This window comes from Aythya marila, assembly GCF_965140915.1.
Source record: "Aythya marila genome assembly, chromosome: 5".
Classification (NCBI taxonomy): domain Eukaryota; kingdom Metazoa; phylum Chordata; class Aves; order Anseriformes; family Anatidae; genus Aythya; species Aythya marila.
In genome coordinates, this window is record NC_139046.1 from 43,951,536 (window position 1) to 43,974,825 (window position 23,290).

The 23,290-nt window shown below is 36.9% G+C and overlaps 1 protein-coding gene across 6 annotated transcripts in view; it reads left to right on the plus strand.

The window, feature by feature from the left end:
- NUBPL (NUBP iron-sulfur cluster assembly factor, mitochondrial) overlaps positions 1 to 23,290 on the plus strand; it is a 91,525-nt gene that overhangs the window by 44,789 nt on the left and 23,446 nt on the right. For 5 of the 6 annotated variants that reach the window (XM_082761978.1, XM_082761979.1, XM_082761981.1 and 2 more), the window contains 2 exons: positions 7,514 to 7,607; positions 21,316 to 21,401. In XM_082761978.1, coding sequence (XP_082618104.1) covers positions 7,514 to 7,607; positions 21,316 to 21,401 — 180 coding nt within the window. Of the gene's footprint in view, positions 1 to 952; positions 1,015 to 7,513; positions 7,608 to 21,315; positions 21,402 to 23,290 lie in introns of all 6 variants that reach the window. The other variant, XM_082761983.1, reaches the window with a different exon arrangement.

Sequence of the window (23,290 nt, forward strand, 5' to 3'; positions counted from 1 at the left end):
GAAAACCAGTCCTGTATTGAGACTTACTGTGTCTGGCCTCAGTTCAGTGGTCTACATCTAATTGATTCTATTCCAGTTTTTATATTGCACTGTTTATGGTAGTATTGGAGGGTTTTCTTCAGCAGCATTTTAAATGATTTGAACAGTATTTGTCATGTTATTTTCTTCTGTTATCCTTTTCCTGAAGGTCTTAGACTTGCCTCTGAAGAATGCTTCTGTACTGTTGTGGTTTTAATTAAATTAAATGCATTAATGTACTTAAGAAACAGAATTTTCTGACTTGTTAAATTTAATGTTTAAGTACTAATTTAAAATGAGTGTCTCAATGACACTGATGCCTGTATTAGTCTGTTAGTACCCCAGTAATGAATTTATGAATTTTCTTATTGTACCAGGATATGAATTGAAGTTTAAGGAAGTTAAATGACTTGCAGAGAGAATTAGGAACATTCCTTTCCATTGTATAGCTTAAGCACTTGACTTTAAACTATACATCAGCTTTTAATATCATTAGAGTAATACTGGCAAGAGTATATATAAAGGATGAGTTTAATAAGTTTCTCCCTTTCGGTAGTTGTTACCAACGCTAGTACTATTTCCATCTGTTGTTGTTGTAGGGAATATCTGAACCAGACAGCATACATAAATTTTATGAGCTTAACAGGAATCCTGATAACACTGCCTTAAGAATGTTTTCTTGACTTTGGGACTGATAGCTAGATGATGCACATGTCCCTGTGTACTAATAAGGAGAGCTCAAAGAGACTTTGTAGCTTAGGTGATGTCTGTAAAGCATTTGCATCAACCTGGTTGTTAATTGAATTAGATGATGTGATGCTAGCCCAGTTTATTCTGGTTTGTTAAGGTTTATGTTACTTTATTTTTTTTGTTTAACTTCATTGCTAAAAGGCATACGAATTGAAACTTGTCTCATTCCATGTTTCTTTTCTAGACGTTGCTGTTGAGAAGCTGAACTACAGACAATTCTGTGTCATAGAACAGGAAGAAAAGATGGTATATATATTTCTGAAGAAAATTTCCTGCAAATCATGTAGTACAGACTGTGGGTCAAGGACAGAGAGCAGCAGATGAATTATCAGTCTCAAGACTGAGTGCATAATACAGTTTGTTTCTCAAACTGTCTCCTTTTAGGGAACAAGTGCTTCCCTGGGAAATAGGAGTCTCAACTCACAAAGGCTCTTTCACAGCAATAACTCAAATCTAGTGGGAGATTTTGTTAGATATGATAGTGTTGATTCCATCTCCATTAATCATTCTGGGGATGCATAGAGACACTCCTTCTCACTTGTCCCCAGTGACCAGCCTCAGACTCTTGAGGACGTGTCAGGCTGGTCCACATCTCTGTGCCCTCTCTTATGCCACTAAGGCTGACATGGCACTGGTAGGGTTTCCTGAAGTGGAGGAGGAGCCTGGTGTCAAGTGCCTATCCTCAGTCTCCTGGAGTACCCTCTGCAGAATGGCCACTTCATACTTGTTTTTTGGGAGTTGCTTCATTTTGTAGGTTATATAGGACAGAAATTTCAGGCAACTGCATCATATTTTTCATTTGCCTTCAGATTTCTATATTATTAAAAGCCATCGGGAGGAGGAGGCCAGTTTCTGTTTCAGTGGTTGAATTGAACAGGACTCTGATTTCCTTCCTAGGTACTTAAAGTTACTCTTAGTCTGTATTTGGAAAGAAGAGGACAATCTCCTTCACTTTATGGAAATCCGAGGAGTAAACTGTTCAGATGCTTCACCTCAATTTTTCTGTATACTCTGGCAAAATAGGCTGCTCAGAAATACCTCAGAGGGTATTTGAACTATTGCAATACTGGATTGTCGGTCTTCAAGATTGGTTAAACATCACAGGACAAGTCAAAGGGGCAATGCTCTTTGTTCAGAAAGTGTCAAGTTGTATTAAGTACTATGGAATACTCTGCTATGGTGTAAGCCATTATTTCACTGTTGAGAGAGTTACTGGAGGGGATAAGCGTCTTCTGTTCTACGCCTGGGAAATGCTCCTTTCTTTAGTTTATCAAATATTTTTGAGAATAAATATTAATTAACATATCATAAGTTTAATTATACTATTCCTTAAAAATCTTCTTTCTTTTATCATGAAGCCAGTTCTTCTAATTTCCACTGTCTATACATGTTTAATCAGCATCTTTAAGTAAATTTTCAAGGAATTACTTTTTAATGTTTGCTTCATCTTGTATTAAGAGATTTTTATGCATGTGAACAGTTGTATGCGTATGCATACTAAATTTGCAACAAAATTTCTTACCTTTAGTATGTTCAGCTGTTTGCCTGTCCTAAATCACATGCATACCCAACACAGTAGTTAGGAGGGGGGGTCAGGCAGGAACAGCCCTTAAGCTGTCTGTGACATAGCTCTTGTACTTTGCTGATACTGGTGTTCAGAGCTTGGCTGGCTGCTGCCAAGTCTGCACCTGCAGTGCTGCTTGATTGAAACTCTGCATGTATTCCTCTTAGTGAGAACAAATAAATAATATCTTCTGTTATTTACCAAACACCAGGATTACTTCAGAACCACAAGTAGCAATCCCTCTTCTGTGCTAATGTTCTGTCACTTCTACCTCGTGCACAGAGGATTCTCAGGCTTCATTCCTCAACAGAAATGCCATCTTTTTTTTCTCCATGCTCTATCTCAGGTTTAATTTGCTATATGGAGCCCTTACTTAAAATGCATATCTGGTATTTTGATTATGAATTGTCACATAAACAGAGTGATTGATTAAAGTAATTTACATAGGAGCATTCATGGTATTTCTGAGCAAGGGAAAATACACAGAAGCACATGGCACTTAATTACATTGCTTAACAATAAATGTCAAGTTAAATCTTTTTAAAAAAAGATGAATGCTATACTTAAGCGAAGTGCAATTATATTTCTATGGTTTGAAATGTTTTACGCACTGTATATATTAGAGAGGCAAAGATATTAACACTTCTGTACATGCAGAGGTGCTGACAGATTACAGATGCTTCGAGGCAGGCTTTTGTAACTGCCGTCAGTTCAGTGCTTGCAAAGGGAACTCCTCTAATGTGCTGTTAATCTGAGCTCATTTACTTGTATGCAGTGGCATTTGCATACAGGCACACTTCTTAGAACTGATTGAGAACATGAAGACTAGTGGTCCTGATTTGGTAAATTGTTGCGTATAAACAGGATTTGCATTCAAATTAGTGTTTTATGTCACAGCCTGATTATACATCCCATTTTAATAATGTTGAAAGAATGGCAATAGTAGATTTCAGAAAGCTACTTCTCTGATTATATGTTCCAATTTTAAGTTAATTAAAAATGTCTCTTCCCCCTTTTTTTCCTCCTCTGCTGATATTTAGTAACACCTGAAATTTTTTCCCTCATTAAATAATGTGTGCAGTTCTATAACAAATAGAACCTTCCAAATTATATTCAATGATGTGTTAAATAAAAGCCTGTTGTACTGGTTATGTACTGCTGTGGGAGGATAATGAAGAAGCAACTGACCTCCACAGTGTTCATCATCCTCTAATTTTGTTCTATTTTGCAGCAAGTAGGAGTCTACAGAGTGCAATGTGGTGAGTTGGAGAGCTCTCCAACCTGAGTCTGAGCAGGTCCATGTGGTTACAGGCCACTGTTCACTCCTGGGCAAAAGCACTAGCTCAGTTCTTTGTAACAGTTATATCGATGTCCTTGTGGTGCAACTTAGAGTCTCAGAGGTCTTAGATCTGTTTGTACCCTAGATTAGAAATAGAGAGGAAGAAAGAATAAAATTATGAGGATTTAAAAAATGTTATTTTTAATAAGGAGCAGTTTTCCAATCCAGTTTGCCATCTGCCTTCCAAAAATTGTGCTGGCACAACTCTGAGGTGTGTGGAAAATAATTTTCATGTATATTTAACACTTGCACACCTAGGTGTCTTCCTTGTGTTTTTGAACTGATGTGAGAAGAGCTTGTCTTTCTGCTACTATGCACGGCAGCAAAACATCCTTTCTGCTACTGCTGTGTTGGTGTACCTTCTATGTTATACAATGAGACTATTTATTTGATGAAGTCTAAGTTTTTCAATCCATGAATTTGAAGAAAATACATAAAATAAGGTGGTTTCAGTGCCATAAATTAAGTAAAGTGTTATAATATAATTGCACTACATGTTAACAGAGTATTTTTTCTGTTGCCTAGCAATGAGATGTACAATGGGGTTCACCATGTGCTTGAGATTCCCTGATTAACTTCTGTTTTCAGAGTTTTGTAATTTTAACACAAATCATTACTCGTAGCACAACACAGAATATTCTTGTTTGTTAGGGAGTCACTTATTTAAGGAAGCTTGAGGCAGAAAGCTCTGGTACCTTCAGATTTCTGTACTCCTCTTCCATACGTGGTAAATTTTGGAAGTAACTTACCAAGCAGCAGTTGTTTTGTGCATTTTTCTACTGGTAAGCTTTACATTAAAGTGTACTTTTACTTGAAGATGAGCGTCTGAGCAGTACTGGCATGGGTATGGGTGTTTTGGTTGGGGAACTGTGATGTGTGCCAGGTAGAAGCTTCACATGGAGCTTGATGAAGGAGGCTAGTGATTGAAGAACCTGATATCTGGAAAAGTGAAGAAATGCCACAGCATGGTCCCAGAAGGACACCACAAGAAGAGCTAATATACGGTCAGGGCCAGCAACTACATATGAAACTAGAAAGCTGAAACTAGAAAGCTTTTAGCTATGGGAAAAAGAGCTATTTTTCGTTCCAGTCACCCCTAGTAAGAATGGGTTTTGGATTATTTTGCAGTACTCTGTGAGGTGGTGGTGGTGCTTCAAGTTAAGCTCATGCAGTAAAAGCCTGGAGACTACTCAGTATCCCAAGCTTTTCAACAACCATAACTGTTTTGTGTAGACTTAAGTAGCTGGAAACTCAATCAGAATGATACAAGTGGCATACTGCTCATCAATATATTTTAGGGTTGCATCTTGCTGAAAGGCAGAAGGCAAAAAAATAGTTAATTCGTAGTTTATGTAGAAGCATTTAAGGAAGGAGAACGTGGTTACTGGACTTGTAAATTTGGATTTAACAAAAGGTGTCAGGATCGTACTTTATAAAGACACAGGGGAAAATAAATGCATTTTGTTATCCTTTTTATAGCATAAAATCCGCTGTACGTTTGTGTTCCAAAATGGTTGTGATTATTATGAGAGATTTATTCCTGCATATTTAGATTTCTATGTATGTAGATGTTTTTAGTTACAAATCTTTAAGGAATTTGTCTTTACTCCTGTTGTAAACTATTGCTAGCTACTCTATTGCTAGCATCTATATCAGCATCTATATCATTTACCTTTCAATTTGTCACCTTTATAATGGTTAATTTTTAATTAAGAAATGTAATACATAAATTTAAATTTCACACCTTTAAGTGAGCAGAGTTAATTTTCACTGGAAAAGGAGGCATCTGCAAGCGTTGGCACTTATCTTGTTTTGCAATTAGGCAGGATTAGTTATGAAAAATGTAGTAATTTTTTTTAAGGATAAACTGGATTCTCTATTCCACGCTTAAGTTTCAGTATGTACATTTTGCACATAAGTGAGACTTATATATAACCCCTCCAGGGTTGTATAGTCTTAATATGATTATGAATGCTAATTATTTAAGAAATCTGTTTGGCATATGTTGTTTCATTGACACGATATCGACATTATAAAATAGAGATTGATAATGTAAAAAAGTGAAGTGTAATTTTTGCTGTGGTTAACATAAGCAGCATTTTCTGTCTAGCTAGACTGCCTTAGGTACCATTCAGTCTCCTGCAGCTTTTATTTAGGAAGAGAGAAAAGGGAGGTGTGCCTGAGATGAATTCAGGCACACCTGAATTCAGGTACACCTGAAGACATCTAATTTAGATGTCTTAAGTCAGAATTTGTAAATAACCTTCCCCATCCTCTTTTTCCCGTAATTGCTCCAAAATCTTGCATCTTCATCAGTCTGCCCTGAACCATTGCTTTTCTCCCTGGAGTACTACATTGATTAGTGGTCTGGATTTAACATCACTTGTGCTTCCCCAGCACATCGTCATCTGTACAAGGACTGAATGAAAATGAATGAACGTTCCCTTGACAAAGTCTAACACTCCAGAACAGTAACTGTGGACAAGCAAAAAGAAGTTGGTTGTTTTTGCTGTTCCAGTGACACTGAGGGAAGGAATAAGATAAAAGAGAAGGTGAAATCTCATTCTTGCTTGGCATTTTCCTTTTGAGAGCAGCTCAGAGACTACATCTGTAGTCTGAATCAGAAACATAGAATCACATTGTCTGTGTGGAGAGAAATGTGTGGGGAGATATTTTTGCATTGTCACTATTTTTAATGGTTTTGATTTCTAAAACTCATGTACTGCAGAGGCAGAAGACCTCATATCATTATCGCTGCCTAGAAAAAGTACACTGGTATATGCCTGCACCATGTCAGAGTTGAATTAAGGGTCTCCCAAAGCTTAGTTAAACCACTGGGAAATGTTTAGGCAAATCATGGCTTGACTGTACGTTACGTGGAATAGTACTATTTCCTTTCCCTGTGATAGGGAAGCTGCACCACTCGACAGCCTCCAGCTCATGGAGAGCCTGTGTTGCAGTATGTGGTGCTCCAGGAAGAGTAATTTAGCTCACCTGGAAGTCTGTGCCTGGCCAAGAACAAATAATTACAGAATTTCCAGATTTGAGCCTAGTATCTTCAATGGTCACTCTCATTTGATGCCTAGCGACTGGTAAACTTGTTTTATTCTATGATGTTTTATATACACTGTAGGTCTGCATAATTATGCCCAGTGATTTTCATTTAACAAATTTGTTTTTTCCAGCAGCCATTTTTCCTGATAAAAAATCAGTACCAGTGGTTCTCCATGCATGAATAACTTGACAACAACAAACCAGGAAAGGATTACTAAAGAGATTATATATAGGTTTCAAAGAATTGATAAGTAGCAAGCAAAATTGGTCTAAAATTGATGGAAACAGTTCCAAAGCAGTATTTGTTACACAACAAACAGCATTTTACTCAAGTTTTATGTAACACCTGCTTCTAAACTGTGATTAAGCAACTGTGAAGTAAAAGGCTTAAGTTGTTAATTTCCTTTTTGGGGGAAATGGGGAGGGAGGTGAAGAGTTCTGTAAGGATTATATTCAGAAAGGTATGTGCATAGTTTTGAGTGATCAGGAAAGATTGGATGTTTTTAGTGGGGACTGTTAGCGTTAGGTCAGAGGTTGGACTCGATGATCTTGAGGTCTCTTCCAACCTAGAAAATTCTGTGATTCTGTGATTCTATGATTTTCTAAGAAATGTTTTGATCTTTTACTGGTAGTCTGGCTAAGAGGGTCTCTGAGTATCATTCTTCCAAGATGTCCTTGGTTTACGTGTTCTACGTAATGTGTTGTTATTTCAATCCTTGTTTCTTGTGAAATGCTTTAAGTAAAAACACTTCAAATGTCCAAAATACGTTTTTATTCTTTTCTTCTAGGTTGACTGGGGTCAGCTGGACTATTTAGTAATAGATATGCCACCTGGGACTGGAGATGTACAGCTGTCAGTCTCACAAAATATTCCAGTTGCAGGTATGTGTATTCTTTGAGTGTTTATGAGATTTGAAGTTAGTTTGGTGGCATTAGATAAGTCTTTTTTTTAAGAATACCAATCAAAAATTCTTTTAATTGCCTTTCAAGACAATTCTTTTGTCTACACACTGATTAGCAACTCTGTCAGTAGTGTAGTGGTGAGAAATGCTATCAGCGATTTTTCTACTTGTCTGCATTAAGATTGTGTTGCTTTCTTTTAAGGGAAGTTTCAAAAATACCCAGAAGTCAAGTATATCAGTATTCTGGAAAGAAAGGCAGCTATGCCAAAAACTGTTAAGGCTAATAGTAGAAAGTATTTTCTTTGTCTCTACCTACTACATACTAATGCTCATACAATAAAATAGTTGGTCTTCATGGTTGCTTTCTAATTAGAAGCTGACAATGCTGTTAATGCACAGCATTTATTCGGTTAAACCATGCAGCGCTGTACTGCACTAATGCATTCTTTTTTTCTCATGTTGTGAATTTGACTTTTTTATAGGGGATTTAAACATTGACAAATCAGTCTTGAGGTATGTAGGTTGCCCTCTAATCCCATTGGCTTAAGCAGGAGTTAGAAATACTGCTTCTGAAAGGATACTTAGGATCTCGTGAGATCTAATAGATTGTAATGGTTTGACCTGTCTGACATACTTCCAACAGAAGCAATTGTCAACAGGCAGTGTAATGAATATTAGGAACTGAGTGATAAAGAGACAAAGCAATCCTTACAGTTCCAGGACTAATTCAAGAGTTGCTGCAGATCTTTACCAGGAGGGTAGTGCAGCGCTGGAACTTCTTATCCAAAGAGTTTGTGGGATCTCCATCCTTGGAAAGTCCCCAGATTCCACTAGAGGAAGCCATGTCTAGCCCTCTCTAGTGCTGCCAGTAGATGACCTCCAGAGACCTTTTCCAAACAGATTTATTAAATAATCAGTGGAACTGTTTGCTCCACTGCTTTGTGATAATAGATAAATGTGTTGATACAAAAAGAACACCTTTTGAGCAACGTTCACTGCTCTCATTTTTTTTCCGGAGTGCAGACTGGCTCACATGTGCAGGCAGCTGCTGGCTCTCTCTGGTACTCTGTTGTCTGTGCTTTGGTGATTGTAATGCACTGAAGTTGAGGCACCAAACCTTAAATTTGTAGAACTATTTCACTTGAATGTAAAGCTTTTAACAGGCTGCCAAGTAACAAATAAAAGATTGTGTATCTCTACAAGTTCACTGAGTATGATAAAAAAAGGGTTAATTACACACATAGGTAAAAAGATTGGTGGGAGTTGCAGGTGTGCCCGTGAGTAAATGCAATAGAGCTAACAGATTTTGAGACACAGACCCTGGTTTCGCAGCAAATCATCACTGCTGTTATGGCATAGTGAACACTACAGGAGTGAAGTGAGTCATTTTAAAATCAGGCGGCACCTAGTATCTTTACCGTGTAAGGGGCTGTCTTACATGATAAAGACAGTTATCCATGTATCTACAAGACAAAATGTCTGAAAAAGTTAAATTTAGGGTTAAATCTGTGCAGTGGCATCTCATAAACTTCCATGATGTCAAATTTAGAAAAACATAAATCTTCTGACATTTATATGAAGCCCAAATATTAGGGTACATGCTAATTCATTGGCAATGCTTTTGACTCAGAATTGTTAATAATCACAGAGGGTTCATTCCGCTGTCTGTAATTGTGGTGAGTGGTGGAAGGTTTAAAAAAAAAAGTCAGGTTTAATGATTTTTTTCCTGTAAGAAGTACGAGTCTTTTACTGCCTTTGCTTATCTGTGACCTCAAACATACAGTAAAAAGAAAACCATGATTCATACCCATTTTCTTAAATAATCATAGAATATCCCAAATTGTAAGGGACCCACAAGGATCATCGAGTCCTACTCCTGGCACTGGTATTAAGTGTTGATAGCATATGTGAGTAGCAGAGCAGGATGGTCTTTTGTTACCAGGTTTTGAAGCAATGAGGTATAGCGTGACAGTGGTGTGGAAGTTTTTGGTATGGTAGAATTTCACGTTAAATCTTAGACATAAAGGTAGAAAAAATATGAAATTCAAGAGGTACGTATTATGGGTTCCTTTAAAGTATGATGGGTGTTGATAATTGCTGTTCACTACAGTACACCTAAATTTCTGTTATATATGATTGTCAGAAGCATGTGGCTTTCACACTTGCTGAATCGTATTTTGAGGCAAGTCAAGATAGACAAGACATTGATTTAAAGGAAAGAAAACCACCAACAATACAGATACAGATTCTCTTCATATGCCCTAATGGAATAAATTCCTTTCCTATGTCTCTTTATAGACTTGACTATGGCATTTTTTGTATAAGCGTGGGCTTCTACAACTTCCTAGCTGAAGACTGCGTTTTGAATTGAATTCTGAAATCACTTCATCAGTACTATAGTTGCTCAGTTCCATTTATTACTTCACCAATCCTAACTTCATAAAATTAGAATGATACCATCACTTTACATTTGCCTTCCACATGAGTTGGTGTAGTAGAGCATGTTAGCTAAGGTCAAAACTCATTGTAAAAACAAATGTTTTGTGCTTTTGAAGAAGACGAATGTAACAGACAAGGAGTGATTAAGATTTATAATTCCCTGTGTTATTTCTGACTCAACGAATTTCAGCAATTTATAGAGTTTCCTCTGCTGTCTGTTTTATTTTTGGTTCTCATTGGAAGAGCTTGTTTTTGTGTATTACAACTTTAACTGTGCTTTATTCTTTCACTCTTGTTAATTGGTTGCCGTCTATTCAACTGTCCTTAGCCTTGTTTAGCATACCTTTATTTTCTTCAGCCTTGTTGCTTTCAAGGATACAGAAAACGATGTCACAAATATCAATGATGGTGTCCTTGGAACAGCCTATAGAATTCTGTTGTGTTTTTTTTTTTTTTTTTTCAATGGGCTCCACTGTTGTTTGCAATTCACGTTTCTAAGCTGTGTGGTGTCTTTATTTATTTATTTATTACAGAATGTATTTGGTGTTCTGCCATTCTGCTGCTTCTCCGTTTTTCTTGTTCTTTAGTTTTTCCTTTGAGGATGCCTTGGACGGTCATGGTATTAGTAGCATAATTTCTTTCCTCAGAAACAGCATGTATATATCCCAGTTAAGTACATTTGGAAGTGCATTATCTAGTTTGCATGAAGTTGTCCTTTGATTTGCATGCATGTGTATGTGAGATATAGTATTTACATTACATTTTCATTATTTATCTGTGGCTTCCTAGGGATAGACAGTGTAGAAAAGTTTTATTTTGTCTCTAAATAAATGTACAGAACCTGCATTAATATTTTTGCCAATTGCCCTACAAATTTTTCTGTGAGTCTGAGAAAGAGCACTGGCAAATGTGTTTTGTTTGGGGAGGGTTGCTCAAATGTGACATGAAAAACTGTAGCATTGCAACATTTGACAATGAGAGGGACTGTTAGGATGTGTGAAAGGGTATTGGTTTTTAGAGTAATTTTTTCACCTGCATCACAGCTACCATAATTTCCTAGAGTCATGAAAAGATTAGAGCAATATGCAATGGATAAAAGCAACACAACAAAATCTGTCACTTAATTCTGATCAGAACATCAGCCTCACACAACTTGATTTGAAGTGGCAGTTTTGTGTATGTATTGTCATTCTGTAAAAGATGATGACCAAGGTTACTACAGTGACTGTTATTTTTATTATTCATAGCTACCCTTCCTAGGAGAAGTCTTATTTAACATATTATTCATTAATCACCTGTAACTTTTACATGTTTGCAGTCATTCTTCAACTAACTAGCAGATGAGAAATTATATGACAGCTTGAAAATGGGATATATATTTTTCTTCCACCACTACTCCTTTCTTTAGATACTTTCCAAATAAAAATTCTGGGTCAGTCAAGAGAAAAAGGCTTTGTTTATGGTATGTTGCTACTTACTTTTTCTTTAGTTCTACTTTTTTATTTCTATTTTTTCAATTTTTGTGTCCAAGATACCCAGAAGCAGGCTTTATCACGTCTTCAGCATGCATGGGAAAGTTTGAAACTTCCTTACACATTTTTCAGCATTTAATATGTAGGAGTGTTCAGATGACATTGTGATGTTTAGTATCAAAATGTCTTATATTTTGTGTGAACTAATGATATTATGGAGAAAAAGGTCTGTGATTCCTTTACATTACCTGTTTGCTGAATTGAGAAATCTAAGCATGTACATTCTTTCGTTCAGATAAAGGAGCCATAAATCCAGTGAATAAATAATAAATCCAGTGAATAGAAGCTGGAGAATGAGCTTTCCTAGACATAAGGAGAGAAGCTCCTCATTCTCTCTCATTAGAAAGTTGATTCTGACCCCCAGGACCGAAGGCTGTCTTGATAGCAGAAACTGCATGGGTAGGAGAAAGTGCCTGCCTCTTGGAGAGTGTCCTGACACCCTGTTAGCACAAGCACTTCTTAGAGAAGCTAAATTGTGGAGACTGTTAACTATGTTAGGCTGCCTGTCACCCTTTCGTTATTAACATTAAAGTGAAGTTAGCATTAGTAAAATGCGACAGCTTGACAGCTGTATAGGCTGACACTCTGTCCCAGTTGACAGAACTGGCTCCAGGTTAATAATGGAATTGTCATTTCATTTTCTAAACTTTGTCATATCACTCTCTTCTCTGGACATCAAGATGCCATGATGGTGAAAACCATTAGAAGTACACACCTGTCCAGTGGGAAGTGGACTGAGACAAATAATTACACATCTTACTGAACAGTCTCTTAATAATTACAATGATGACATTTGGACTGAACTGCATAAATAGATGTAAATGTAAAAGGTTTTGTTTTATTTCAGTGCACTTAAATTTCCCATCTTTGGGAAGTAACAGTTCTGGTTTTTGCCTTTTTTTCCTCTTCTATTCCCCCTTCCCCTCCCCACAAAGCATATTATTATAATAAGCTTATAATAATAAGCTTTAAAAAGGCTGTTACTGAAAATCAGGAAAGACCATTAGTCAAGATGAGCAAAGTGAAAACAATGTATATGCTATTTATGTGTTTTGTCAAGTTCCATAAAAGCAGAAGTGTTGTCATTGCTAGCCATACAGGGAATTACTTTCATCACCTTTTAGATTTAAAGCCAACACAGTGCACAGATCCTACCTTCTTTTTGTTGCCTTATTCCACAAATTAAGTAATTTTTCCTAAGGGCCTTAACTTTCAGCAATATGTGGATCTTAATTATCTCCTGAATGTCTTTTGCAGATAACGGCTGAAATACTTACCAAAGGAGTTTCTGTTACTTCAAATACATATTTTCAAAGAATTGTAATTAATAATTCTTTTTTTGACAACACTGTTTTGATAGATAGGTTTAAATGAAAACAAAAAGCTTATTTCTGTCTGTACTGATTAAGCTTTAAAAGTCATAGCAGTATTTTCTCTATTCAGATATGTTAATTGAGGAGAAAAGAGTAGAAGAATACTACCAACTTGAAGAAAGTTGGCATTTTTAAATTCTGAAACACTTTATTGCATGCTACATACCGAACTAGTAAGCCAAACGCTATTTATTCAATTATATGTCAATGCCACACATCTCGTGTTGTAGACAACTGTAGATGATAGCAGTGTGTGTACCACTGTGGTAGCTTAACACTGATGGCCAAGTAAACTCCATCACACCACGCTCTTACTTGCCCTCCTCAAAGGAAGAGGGGGAGAAAATAGGATGAAAAGGGGCTCAAGGGTTGAGATAAGGACAAGGAGATCACTCACCAATTGTCATCTCATGGGCAAAACAGGCTCAGCATAGGGAGAGTAGGCTTGTAGTAGGCTAGGTCAGTGAGAAACTAAAAGGAAACAGAAAGCATCCCTACCGACCCTCTTGTATGTCTTCTTCCCGAGTGGTGCTGGGGAATGGGGGTTGCAGTCAGTCTGTGATGTTTCGTCTCCACTGCTCCTTCACGGTCACTCTCTGCCCCTGCTCCATGTGGGGTCCCTCCCATGGGATGCTGTCCTTCTCAAACTGAGCCTGCGGGGGCTGCCCACAGAAAGCAGCTCTTCAAGCACTGCTCCCACATGGCTCCATCCCACAGGGTCCATCCATCCCCCAGGAGCAAACTGCTCCAGCACGGGTCCCCCACAGGTGGGCAGCAGCTCCCCCCCAGACCCCCTTGCTCCTGCGTGGGCTCCTCTCCACGGGCTGCAGCTCCGGCCCGGGGCCTGCTCCTGCGGGGGCTCTCCATGGGCCACAGCCTCCTCCAGGCCACATCCACCTGCTCCACTGGAGGCTCCTCCATGGGCTGCAGTGTGGATATCTGCCCCATGGAGCTGCTTAGCTGAACTGGATCCTGCTTAACATCTAATAATGTACAAAACCAGCAAGATCCAGTTAAGAAGCACTGAAAACGAAGAGGAAAAAAAAAAAAGAATTCCACATAATTTTAAAAAAGAAAATGACTTTGTTTTCTTTTTTAAATTTTCCACGGTGTTGGTATGGAAAAAGACTGTGATTTCTGAGATAAAGATGTCTTCTTAAATTAACTGAAATCACAAAGTAGGTAGGTATGGCAGCATTCTTTTGTCTTTTCTGAAGAGAAATGATCAAAAAAACCCAACCCTAACCAATGCAACCATACGAGTTGCATGTAGCATATGCTTTGATTGTAGGTATATCTGTATTCTGTCAGTGCTCTTTGTATAAGTGTCTGTTTGCCCCTGGTTGAATATCTCTTACTTTGATGGAAATCACAGTTGCAAGGCATCTGATCTTTCCTTTTAGTTTAACAATGATTTACAATGTTTTTCTCTGTTTCTGAGCTAGCTTTTTTCTTTTATGGAGGTTGTGCATTGTTAGTATCTACAGTAAATTTTTGAAGATATTTTATGGAAGCTGTCTGAGTTTTTTTTTTAAGGTAAATTTTACTTGATCTATTTTTGAATTGCAAATATTTTTAACATTAGATTTTTATACTTTTTTCAGATAGCTGTGGAGATTTATTATTTCTTTCATGCTATATTCTGGTATTTTAAATAACTGCATGAAAGGAAAAGCAAATAGGTTTAGGACAGATTAACAACAACAACCAACCATTAGTCATAACATTAGGATTTTTTTAAATTGTCAGTTGCATTTGTCCAGCTATTTGTATGTTTAAATAGTGTTTTTTCCTTTGCCAGAAAAGCTGTAGTTGACAAATGAAAATCATCATCAAGGTTATCTTAGCTTTGGATGGTCTTAGCAGTTAATCATGAAGTGCCTAACCCAGTAGACTGTACATTTAATTTAGAGACCAAAATGCAGTATGAGTTACATGTTAATGGCTCAAACTGTTTTAGTATTACTTTAAACTTAACTCTTGGCTCGTGGATATTTAACGGATTTCCTGTCCAAGCTGAAGTGAGATCATGTTCAGTGCAAGTTCTTTGAATTTTATTATTCTTTAAAAAATAGTTTCTAGGTATTGAGGAAAAAAGCTGTGATGTACACAGGCTTTGAAAACTGAGGTTCTCAGAGGTCTGGCAATAGTGGCTGAGTGTATGTTAAGCAGCACATTTGCTGTAATTGCTTCTTTTTTTTCCAGACCATTCTGAATAGGAAGAATAAACAAGCATAGAGTTCAGCTGACAATTACAAAGGATAATAAAAATCCATGTGAATAATGATACTGCATTCACCCTCACCTCTGGGGAAAAAAGTTAAAAACAAGTTTGTGGACATGATTGAAGTATTTTGTGTTGTGTAGTTTTGTTGTTGGTTTTGTTTTTTGGAATAGGAGCACTCTTTTCCCTAGCTCTCTTTTGATTGGCACCTCTCAGAAATTGTGAGAGTTTTTTTAAAAATCATATTAATTGTCAAAAGAGAATATTTGGACATTGCTCTTGCCTAGTATAATGTGCACTGTAATTTGGATGTAAGCGGCAAAAGGCCTTGAAGGCAGGAGGTGCAATGGAGTAAAGCAGAAAAATGCTAATTCAGACAGCCAAAGAAAAGTGCAATGTGGCAATGTGTCCATGAGGGAGTAACTTCTTATTTTAGGCATGTATTTTGTAACTAATGCTTGTTCACAGATGCTACTACAAATATTTTCAGTGCTCTAACAGTTTACCAAGTAAATGTTATGTATTGGATGACCCGTGTATTGTTTACCACTACCAAAATCAGCATCTTCTTTATGGCTTTCTCCATGTGATCTAGTGCAAAATGGATGTTACAATACTTACTGGCCAGTTGGGTGAGGGCAATTGAACTGCAGGATGACAGCTTTGTCCAGCTACTGATACTCCTTTGCTCAGTTTTTACAGATGAAGTTCCTGTCAATAAGAGTATAGGATTCTCCCTGAGCTTGCTGTAAAATTCATGTCCTCTTTTCATGTGGGCAGGGTGGTAGCGCCTCAGTCTCTGATTACCGGCTAGTTTGTGGGCAGAAGAGGATGTGTGGCTGTTGGGAACATACACCATCTGAGCAGCTGTTCAGACTCCTCCAGGAAGGTAAGAAGCAGGCTGGAGATGGGACACAGCCAGGATCCAGACTTTAGGACAATTCTGCACTATGATATGAATTTTAAGGATTCCTTAAAGGAAAGTCAGACTAAGGATTCTTTCGGGTTACCAGTTGCAATGAGACGTGTCACACACAACCTAAAGGAACTTCTTTATGAGGTTCATCCAAGGAGATGGCAAGTTTTTAATGTTAGTGCAACTTTAAGCATCACCAACTGAAATTCTGTAATTCTAGCAAAGATGAACAATAGCTCATTCTGCATCTTCAAGTGCAAGCTATCCTGTAATTGCAAGCATATTTTATGAAATAACAAGAAATTGCACAGAACCTGAGCAGGTCTCTGAAGATCCATAGTGGAGATGATTCTGGTTCATTAGGCTATTTATAACTTGAAAGTCTTGCCTGGAAGTTTGAAATTGATGCAATGGAAGAGGTAGCAAAAGCTACAAAAAGCATGGTAATGTGGTCAGATCAGGCCATTGGCAGCTGCGTTGAGGTCTGAATGTGGTTCCCTGCAAGTGTTCAATGCCTGCCTATCAGCAGGCGCAATTACTAGAAAAATGCAGTATGTCTTTGTGTCTTTTTCTTCCTGAACTCTATTTGTCAGTCTTTCTGGTCTGTTACTTTTCACTCCACAGTTTTCTGGGTGACATTATTTATTAAGTTAGTAAGAATCGAGGTGATATAATCCAGTCATTAATCTAATATTGGCAAGGGCAGGTTGCATTCTTAGTCATCTGTCTGGATGAGATGCACGTAGCTTAGTTATGAAGTCTGCCTTTGTAGATATCAGAGCGGGAAAAAAAAAAGGATTATGTTAAAGAGTGAATCTTTTCATCCTAAGGTCGATCTTGTAAACTGAGTTTATCAGCTGTTTTTTTAGACTTGCCTGTTTTTCTTCACTGGCTTGAAAGAGAGCCTAAGAGATTTGCTTAGGTACAAATTAACTGTATCTAAGGCTTGGGGAGATTGCACCTTGTGTCTTGTAACCCAAAATGTCTAATGCAGACCTTAGTGATACAGGTGAATGTAGGTGATGTTTTCTCTACGCAGAAATTAAAGGTTTTTGCAGTATTTCTCATTTCCTAAGCACCAGTCCACCAGTAGGGTGAGTAACAGTGCACCATGCGAGCACACCTTTCTTTTGCTGGGGATTAAGCACCTGGGGTTTTAAGAAGAAGGGCAAACATCAGGCTGCTGTTAGTTCTGTCTCTCTATTTTGCATGCTAAGTATTAAAAATATAGTTAGCATAGTTTCTATTAATGCAAAGTGCCTCAGCTCTTTGACTGAAATACAGTGAAGTTACAAGAAGAAATGAAATGCATGAATAAGATGTGCCAGTTAAACCTAAATGTGCTTGTTAGATGCGTATGTTCAAGGCATAGAAATTATTCTTCTGCACACAACTGTGAAGATAGAATTTACACTATATTTTAATGTGCGATGTGATAACATTATAGTTTCTGGAACTTCTCTGTTCAATTTGTCAGCTTTAGTTTGCATTATTTAGACAGGCTTGTGTAAACATTGCATGTATTGCTTCAAGAGTCATGCTGCGTGCATGAATTCAGTCGTATTTCATTACTTTATTGATCAAAATAACTCTACTGTTTGATATTCCTATTAACCATGTAGAGCCAAAACAGCAAAGAAGGTGTGTGCTGTGTTCTTTCTTGCCTGTCATTTGAATTGCTTTCTGAATTAAGTATGCAAATTTATTCAGCAAAGGGGAACACTGAGGCAAGTCTCATTTGCCACATTCTGTTGCTAGTTGAGGAAATAATGCTGCTAATAATTTGAATTCCTGAACTTCAGGTTGGGTTTGCTGGGCTAGCAGTTGTACCAAAGAGACAGAAAATGCACTTAATTTAAAGAATGTTGTTATAAGTCAGTACAAGCTCACTGTGAATAAATTTAGTCTGGAAATCAAAAAAAGGTTTCTGACCGTAAAGGTTCTGGATCTTCTCCATAATAAACTTCGCAATCTGCAATTACTTTTAATAAGATTTGGACAGGTTTCCTATAGATACCAGCATTAGGAGTGGACTGGAGCCAATGACCTTTGAAGTCCCTTCCAGTCCTGTGGTTTTGTGCCTGAGTTTCAGTTTGTTTGCAAGGAAATAATCACTCACCAAACAGGTATTTCATAAATAGGTCAAAAGGCTCATCAGATTCTGCAAGTCAGTAAATCACTGGTAACTGTTTGTAATATATTTTTTTGAACTTATTTTCGTGTTTCTAGGTTATTTTAAGGATTTAATTTTCACTGAACTATGTATGAATAGAATTTAAGGTAGGAGCTCCTGAAGAACTGTAGTGTACTGCTTTTCTTTTCCAAATTAGCATGTTCAGAATTGAATCAGATTTACTTCTAATTAAAAAGTAAATTGAATCAATAATTGAATATGGAACTTAGCTTCATTTTGATGAAAGTTGGTGGGTAGTACTTCCTTGAGACCACCTTTAATTTACATTTTACTTCAAGAAATGTAAATGAGGAGATGTCCTGGATCTTCTATGTTGATGTGAAGTAAATCACTTAATGAAGATACTGTTAACCAGTTTGGGCCCCAGGGAAGTGCTTTAGAACCAGAAGACAAATCCTAATGAAATTACAGTAATTTTAAATAGCCTTCTTTACACTGCTTATGAAAGTGTCAGATGCTTAACTAACATGACTAGTCTGATTAGTGCATACTGTGCTCTGCTTTCTTAAGCCATTGTGCATACAGTCTAAGTGAAGTTTTTTTTTATTGCTGCTGTTACAGTTACCTCTGTGGTTATCAGAGGCAGCACCTGTGGTCTCGCTTCTTTTTCTAAGAAGCACTGTCCTCAGTGTCAGTAGAAGGATGTGATACCAAATTTCAGTATTCTCACAAACAGGAGCAACAAAAGTAACTTTAAAAAAATTTACTAGAGGGAAATAATGTAGTGGTTTTGTTCCGTAATCCAGTTCAGAACAAAAATTAAAATAGTAGAGAGAGACCTATTACACCCTCAGCACTGGCTTCTTGGTTATGTTGCCTTTCATTCTGTGGAAAAAGCCATCCAAGTTATCCACAAGCTTAGTTTTAACTCACATGTGACAGAAGTTGAAATTTTTGTACAGGGAGTTTGTGTTCAAGGCAGCCTAAACTCTGCAAAATACCATTGAATCTTTTCATCTCTTGAGATTTTCCCTTTGGGTAAGGTTCTCTAGCAACAGGTTATTAGCGTAAAACAAAACAAAACAAAACCTTTCCCAAATAAGCTGTTTATGGTTATATTGGATGTTTGCATTGTGCCTAGTTTGATTTGTTTAAAAAAAATTGTTGGACCAGAAAATGGTCAGTTAAGTTCTGCTGACTGAATGTTAACTTCTCCATGAAGATATACAGAATGCTAACTGAGCCAATATCTTTTTTTTAAAAAAAGCAGAAACAAAACCTGCCATGTGAAACAACTACTGTGTATGTGTGAACACATAAGACACAAATTCTAGTTTTCTAGTTTTGTTTGAAGAGACAGCTATGATAAGCACTTTGTCTAAGTATTGGAAGATCTTTATTGAGCCTAAATATGTAGGGTGCACGCATTTTGTGGAATTAACCCTGTATTTCAGCATTGTCTGTGAAGTGTAACCCCACACTTCATTGGAATGACTGGCTAAGGTGTTGTAGATGTAACTGGAAGCGTTCTATGTTATTCTTTGCTGTGTCATTGAAAGCAGGTCAACTTGGGAAAACCAGCAAATTATTTGGATGCCAGAGTTTTAGAGAACAATAGGGAAATTGCATTTGCTTAGTACATTACATATGCTGTTCAGTTTTTGGACTTGTGTCTAATATTATGTAAGGCAGAGATTGGCAGCTTTTCAGGAGCGAGGTGCCAGATTGTATTTTTCTTTTGCAAATTAGAGGTTAAGCACACTGGTGGAAAACATTCACATGTGCTGTCAGGCAATGTTTGGAAACGGCTGACTGTCACGCAGATGAGATGCCACCATGCAGCACATGGCTTGCACAGGGCTGTGGTGAGGGGCAAGGCTGCCTGTCCCACTGCTCCAAACTGGGAGGCCTCTTAGGGACATCAAAGCTCCCAGTATGCAGTCCCAGGTGATGACTAGGGAAATCTATACGTGTCTTCCTTTGACAGGTACACCAAAGGGTGGCAACTGCAGGCCCATGTGTCTGAAATTATATATCGTAATTGCTTTCAGCGTGAAGGTGGGCACAAATTTCTTCTGTGAGGTTAGTGTGATACAACTTAGCAGAGATATTTTTATAACATACTTAGGAGACTGGCTGATCACTGTAAAACCAGAACTAATCAATTGCTCACTAATGTGATGCTTTATAACCCATTTTTTAAAAATAGGGATGGATATGAGCATATTATTGATGCAAGTGTTAAGAAAACAATATTTGAAGCCCCTGAGCATATGCAAAAAGATGCAGACACAGCTCTTTGTGAAGTGATAAGGAATATTTTAACGGCAATATTGGTTTTGCAGGCTGTGTTAGTCATGAAATGATGTAACATAGTAATGTGTAGACTTCCTATGTTCTTACCTCTAACAAAGAGCTCTATCTGTTCTGAGTAGTTAATAATTCTTAGGAGCCCTAATTATCAGGGAACTTGGGGTCATGCCTGACTGGTGAGCAATAGGGCGCTATTTTACCCCAAACATTATGCAAGTGTGTATGCATCGGTCTATTTTAGAATCATTCATACAGCCACGATCATGTTAGACTTCCTTGGTGCTGTGCCTGGAATAACTGGTTTCAAGTTTGTGCCTGCCAGTTGTGGTATCCAAAAGCCCAGCAGGTTCAGAAAGAAAGAAGCTAATGGCAGATAGCTGCCTCTTGCTTTTAGTGCAAGGCTTAAGGTTAAATCAAAAGCTTTCAGATGGCATGGAACAGTTACTGTGTACGTATTTCCAGAATATCACCATTGCAAATTGTGAGCGTGTGGACCATGTTATCGTCTGTTTGTGGTCATATAGCAACTAGAGCCATTTTCTCATTTAGAAAATATAAATGTGTTCTAAGTAGATATTTTCATCTTATATTTTTCTAAGTTATTTTTATCACTCTGCATTATATTTCAGTTGTTTTTATCACTGCATAATAAAGAAACTGTAATTTTATTTCTTAAAAAGTATTGAACAGCCAAAATATTTAGTGGTTATGAAGCATAATATAAACTTCAATGATGTTTCATGTTTTCTTTTCCCAGGAGCTGTGATCATCTCCACTCCACAAGATGTGGCTTTATTGGATGCACGCAAGGGAGCTGAAATGTTTAGAAAAGTCCATGTACCTGTAAGCATCTATATTAAAAATACCTATAGATTTTTTTAAAAACGTGGAAAATTTCCATATGCTGTAATAGGTGAACAATCTATTCACGAATCATTTTAATCTCATAAATTCTTGTTTGGGGGAAAAAATAAATTAGAATCTGCCTTATATCTGAATCAGAAGTTTACTTTAACAGAAGGGAAAGAAGAATTTTGTCAGAATTAGGTGGTAATAGTATTTAATTTCTTTTACAACAGTTTTTTAATCACCTGGAATATGTCAGACAGCTAACCAGACAGAGATGATTTATAAAGCCATCTGTGTTTTCCAAATACATTGTCTTACTATATCCTCAATATATGTTCTCTTCATCTCTGTGTTAGAGCTCAAATTTGAAATTTCTTGAGATGTGGAAAAAAACACCTTCATTTTAAGAAGGAAATTTAAGATTTTGGGAAGATATGTGCATACCTAATTGTCACTTTGCCTTTTGAAAGGCTTTGTGACTGTTACACCAGCAAGTCCATCTTTGTTGCTTTGTTTCTCATTAGGCTTAGAGTTAATGTGGTAGCTTGCTTGTTTGGGAAATGAAATGTTTAAAACTATCCCCAATATTCATGTGGATTGAAATGGAGGGAAAATGAGGAAATATTAGAAAGGTAACAAATTTGACTTGATTTCTTGTTTTTTTAATATTCTGGAAGTTTTCACTGATAATTGTGTTTTTTCACTGAACTGGTTTGAATTAATATTTTAGATCTAAATTGAAGAACTACAAAAAATGATTTGAAATAATGTAAGAAGCATATATTTTTGTTTATTATTCTTATATTAATTTTTAAAAATAAGCTACTAATTAAACGGATTTTCTAGGTAAAAATTTGATTAAATTGCTGTAAGGTCTTGACAGTGTTACAAGTTGCTAAGTAACTGAATGTTATACTCTGGAGTATGTTCACGAAGAGACTCATTTTTCATTTGAAATGTGCATTTGATGAGAAAATACAAACTGAAATGCTTCCCTATTTTAAATAGCAAAGAAAAAAAAGCCATTTACTGTACTTAATTTAAAAAAAAATGTATATTTTATGGCTTATCTGTGTGAAGGTCACTTCTACTGTCTATTAAGAAAGGGAAATTTCTTGAGTGGCTAGTGCATTCTTTAAGTTTTTAAAAAAGCAACAGAAATCGTGAGGAGACTGCTTTGCCTTTTTTGTTTTAATTTACAGGATAGATTATCAAAAGAAATAAATAGATAAATTCCTTATAATTAACTATTCATGAAGTATCTTTGCACCAAAATGAAAGCAGCATTTATTGTTTGCTATTAAAAAAAAATACATGCATACATATATATAGATACAGATATACATGTAGATATGACAGAAGAAAAGCATATGAAATGCTTTGTTTTGATTTTGTTCGGATTTGCTAAAATCATGCAAGATGATCTTCCTCATACAAAATCGTATTCAATTTAGTACTTCACTGAATTTTCCTTCCTGTAAGAAATTATCCAGATTTCTTTCTAAGTCAGTTTTCTTCAGTGCTCCTTGAAGAGAATGGCTTCCACAAAATCATGTGTTCTATGACCAACTTGGCTGCTGTTTATTTGACTGCTGGTAGATAGGATTTTAAGTATCTGTTTAGATTTGATGGAGTCCTCAGATCTGTCTTACTCGAATGATAAGCCACAGCAAAGCAGTTGTGCCAGATGCTGAGTTTGAATGCTCTCAAGCCAGTCATCTGTTGTTATTTGGTGCTTTACTTTTTTTCTCACCTTGTATGTGCATCAGTGTAGATGTCTCATTTACCTCAGTGTTAAAGCAGATCCTGCTTATGTATTACATTTAGTTTTAAGTCTAAAATAATAATTTCAAACCTGGGGTTTTCATCAAAGAGGTGAAATA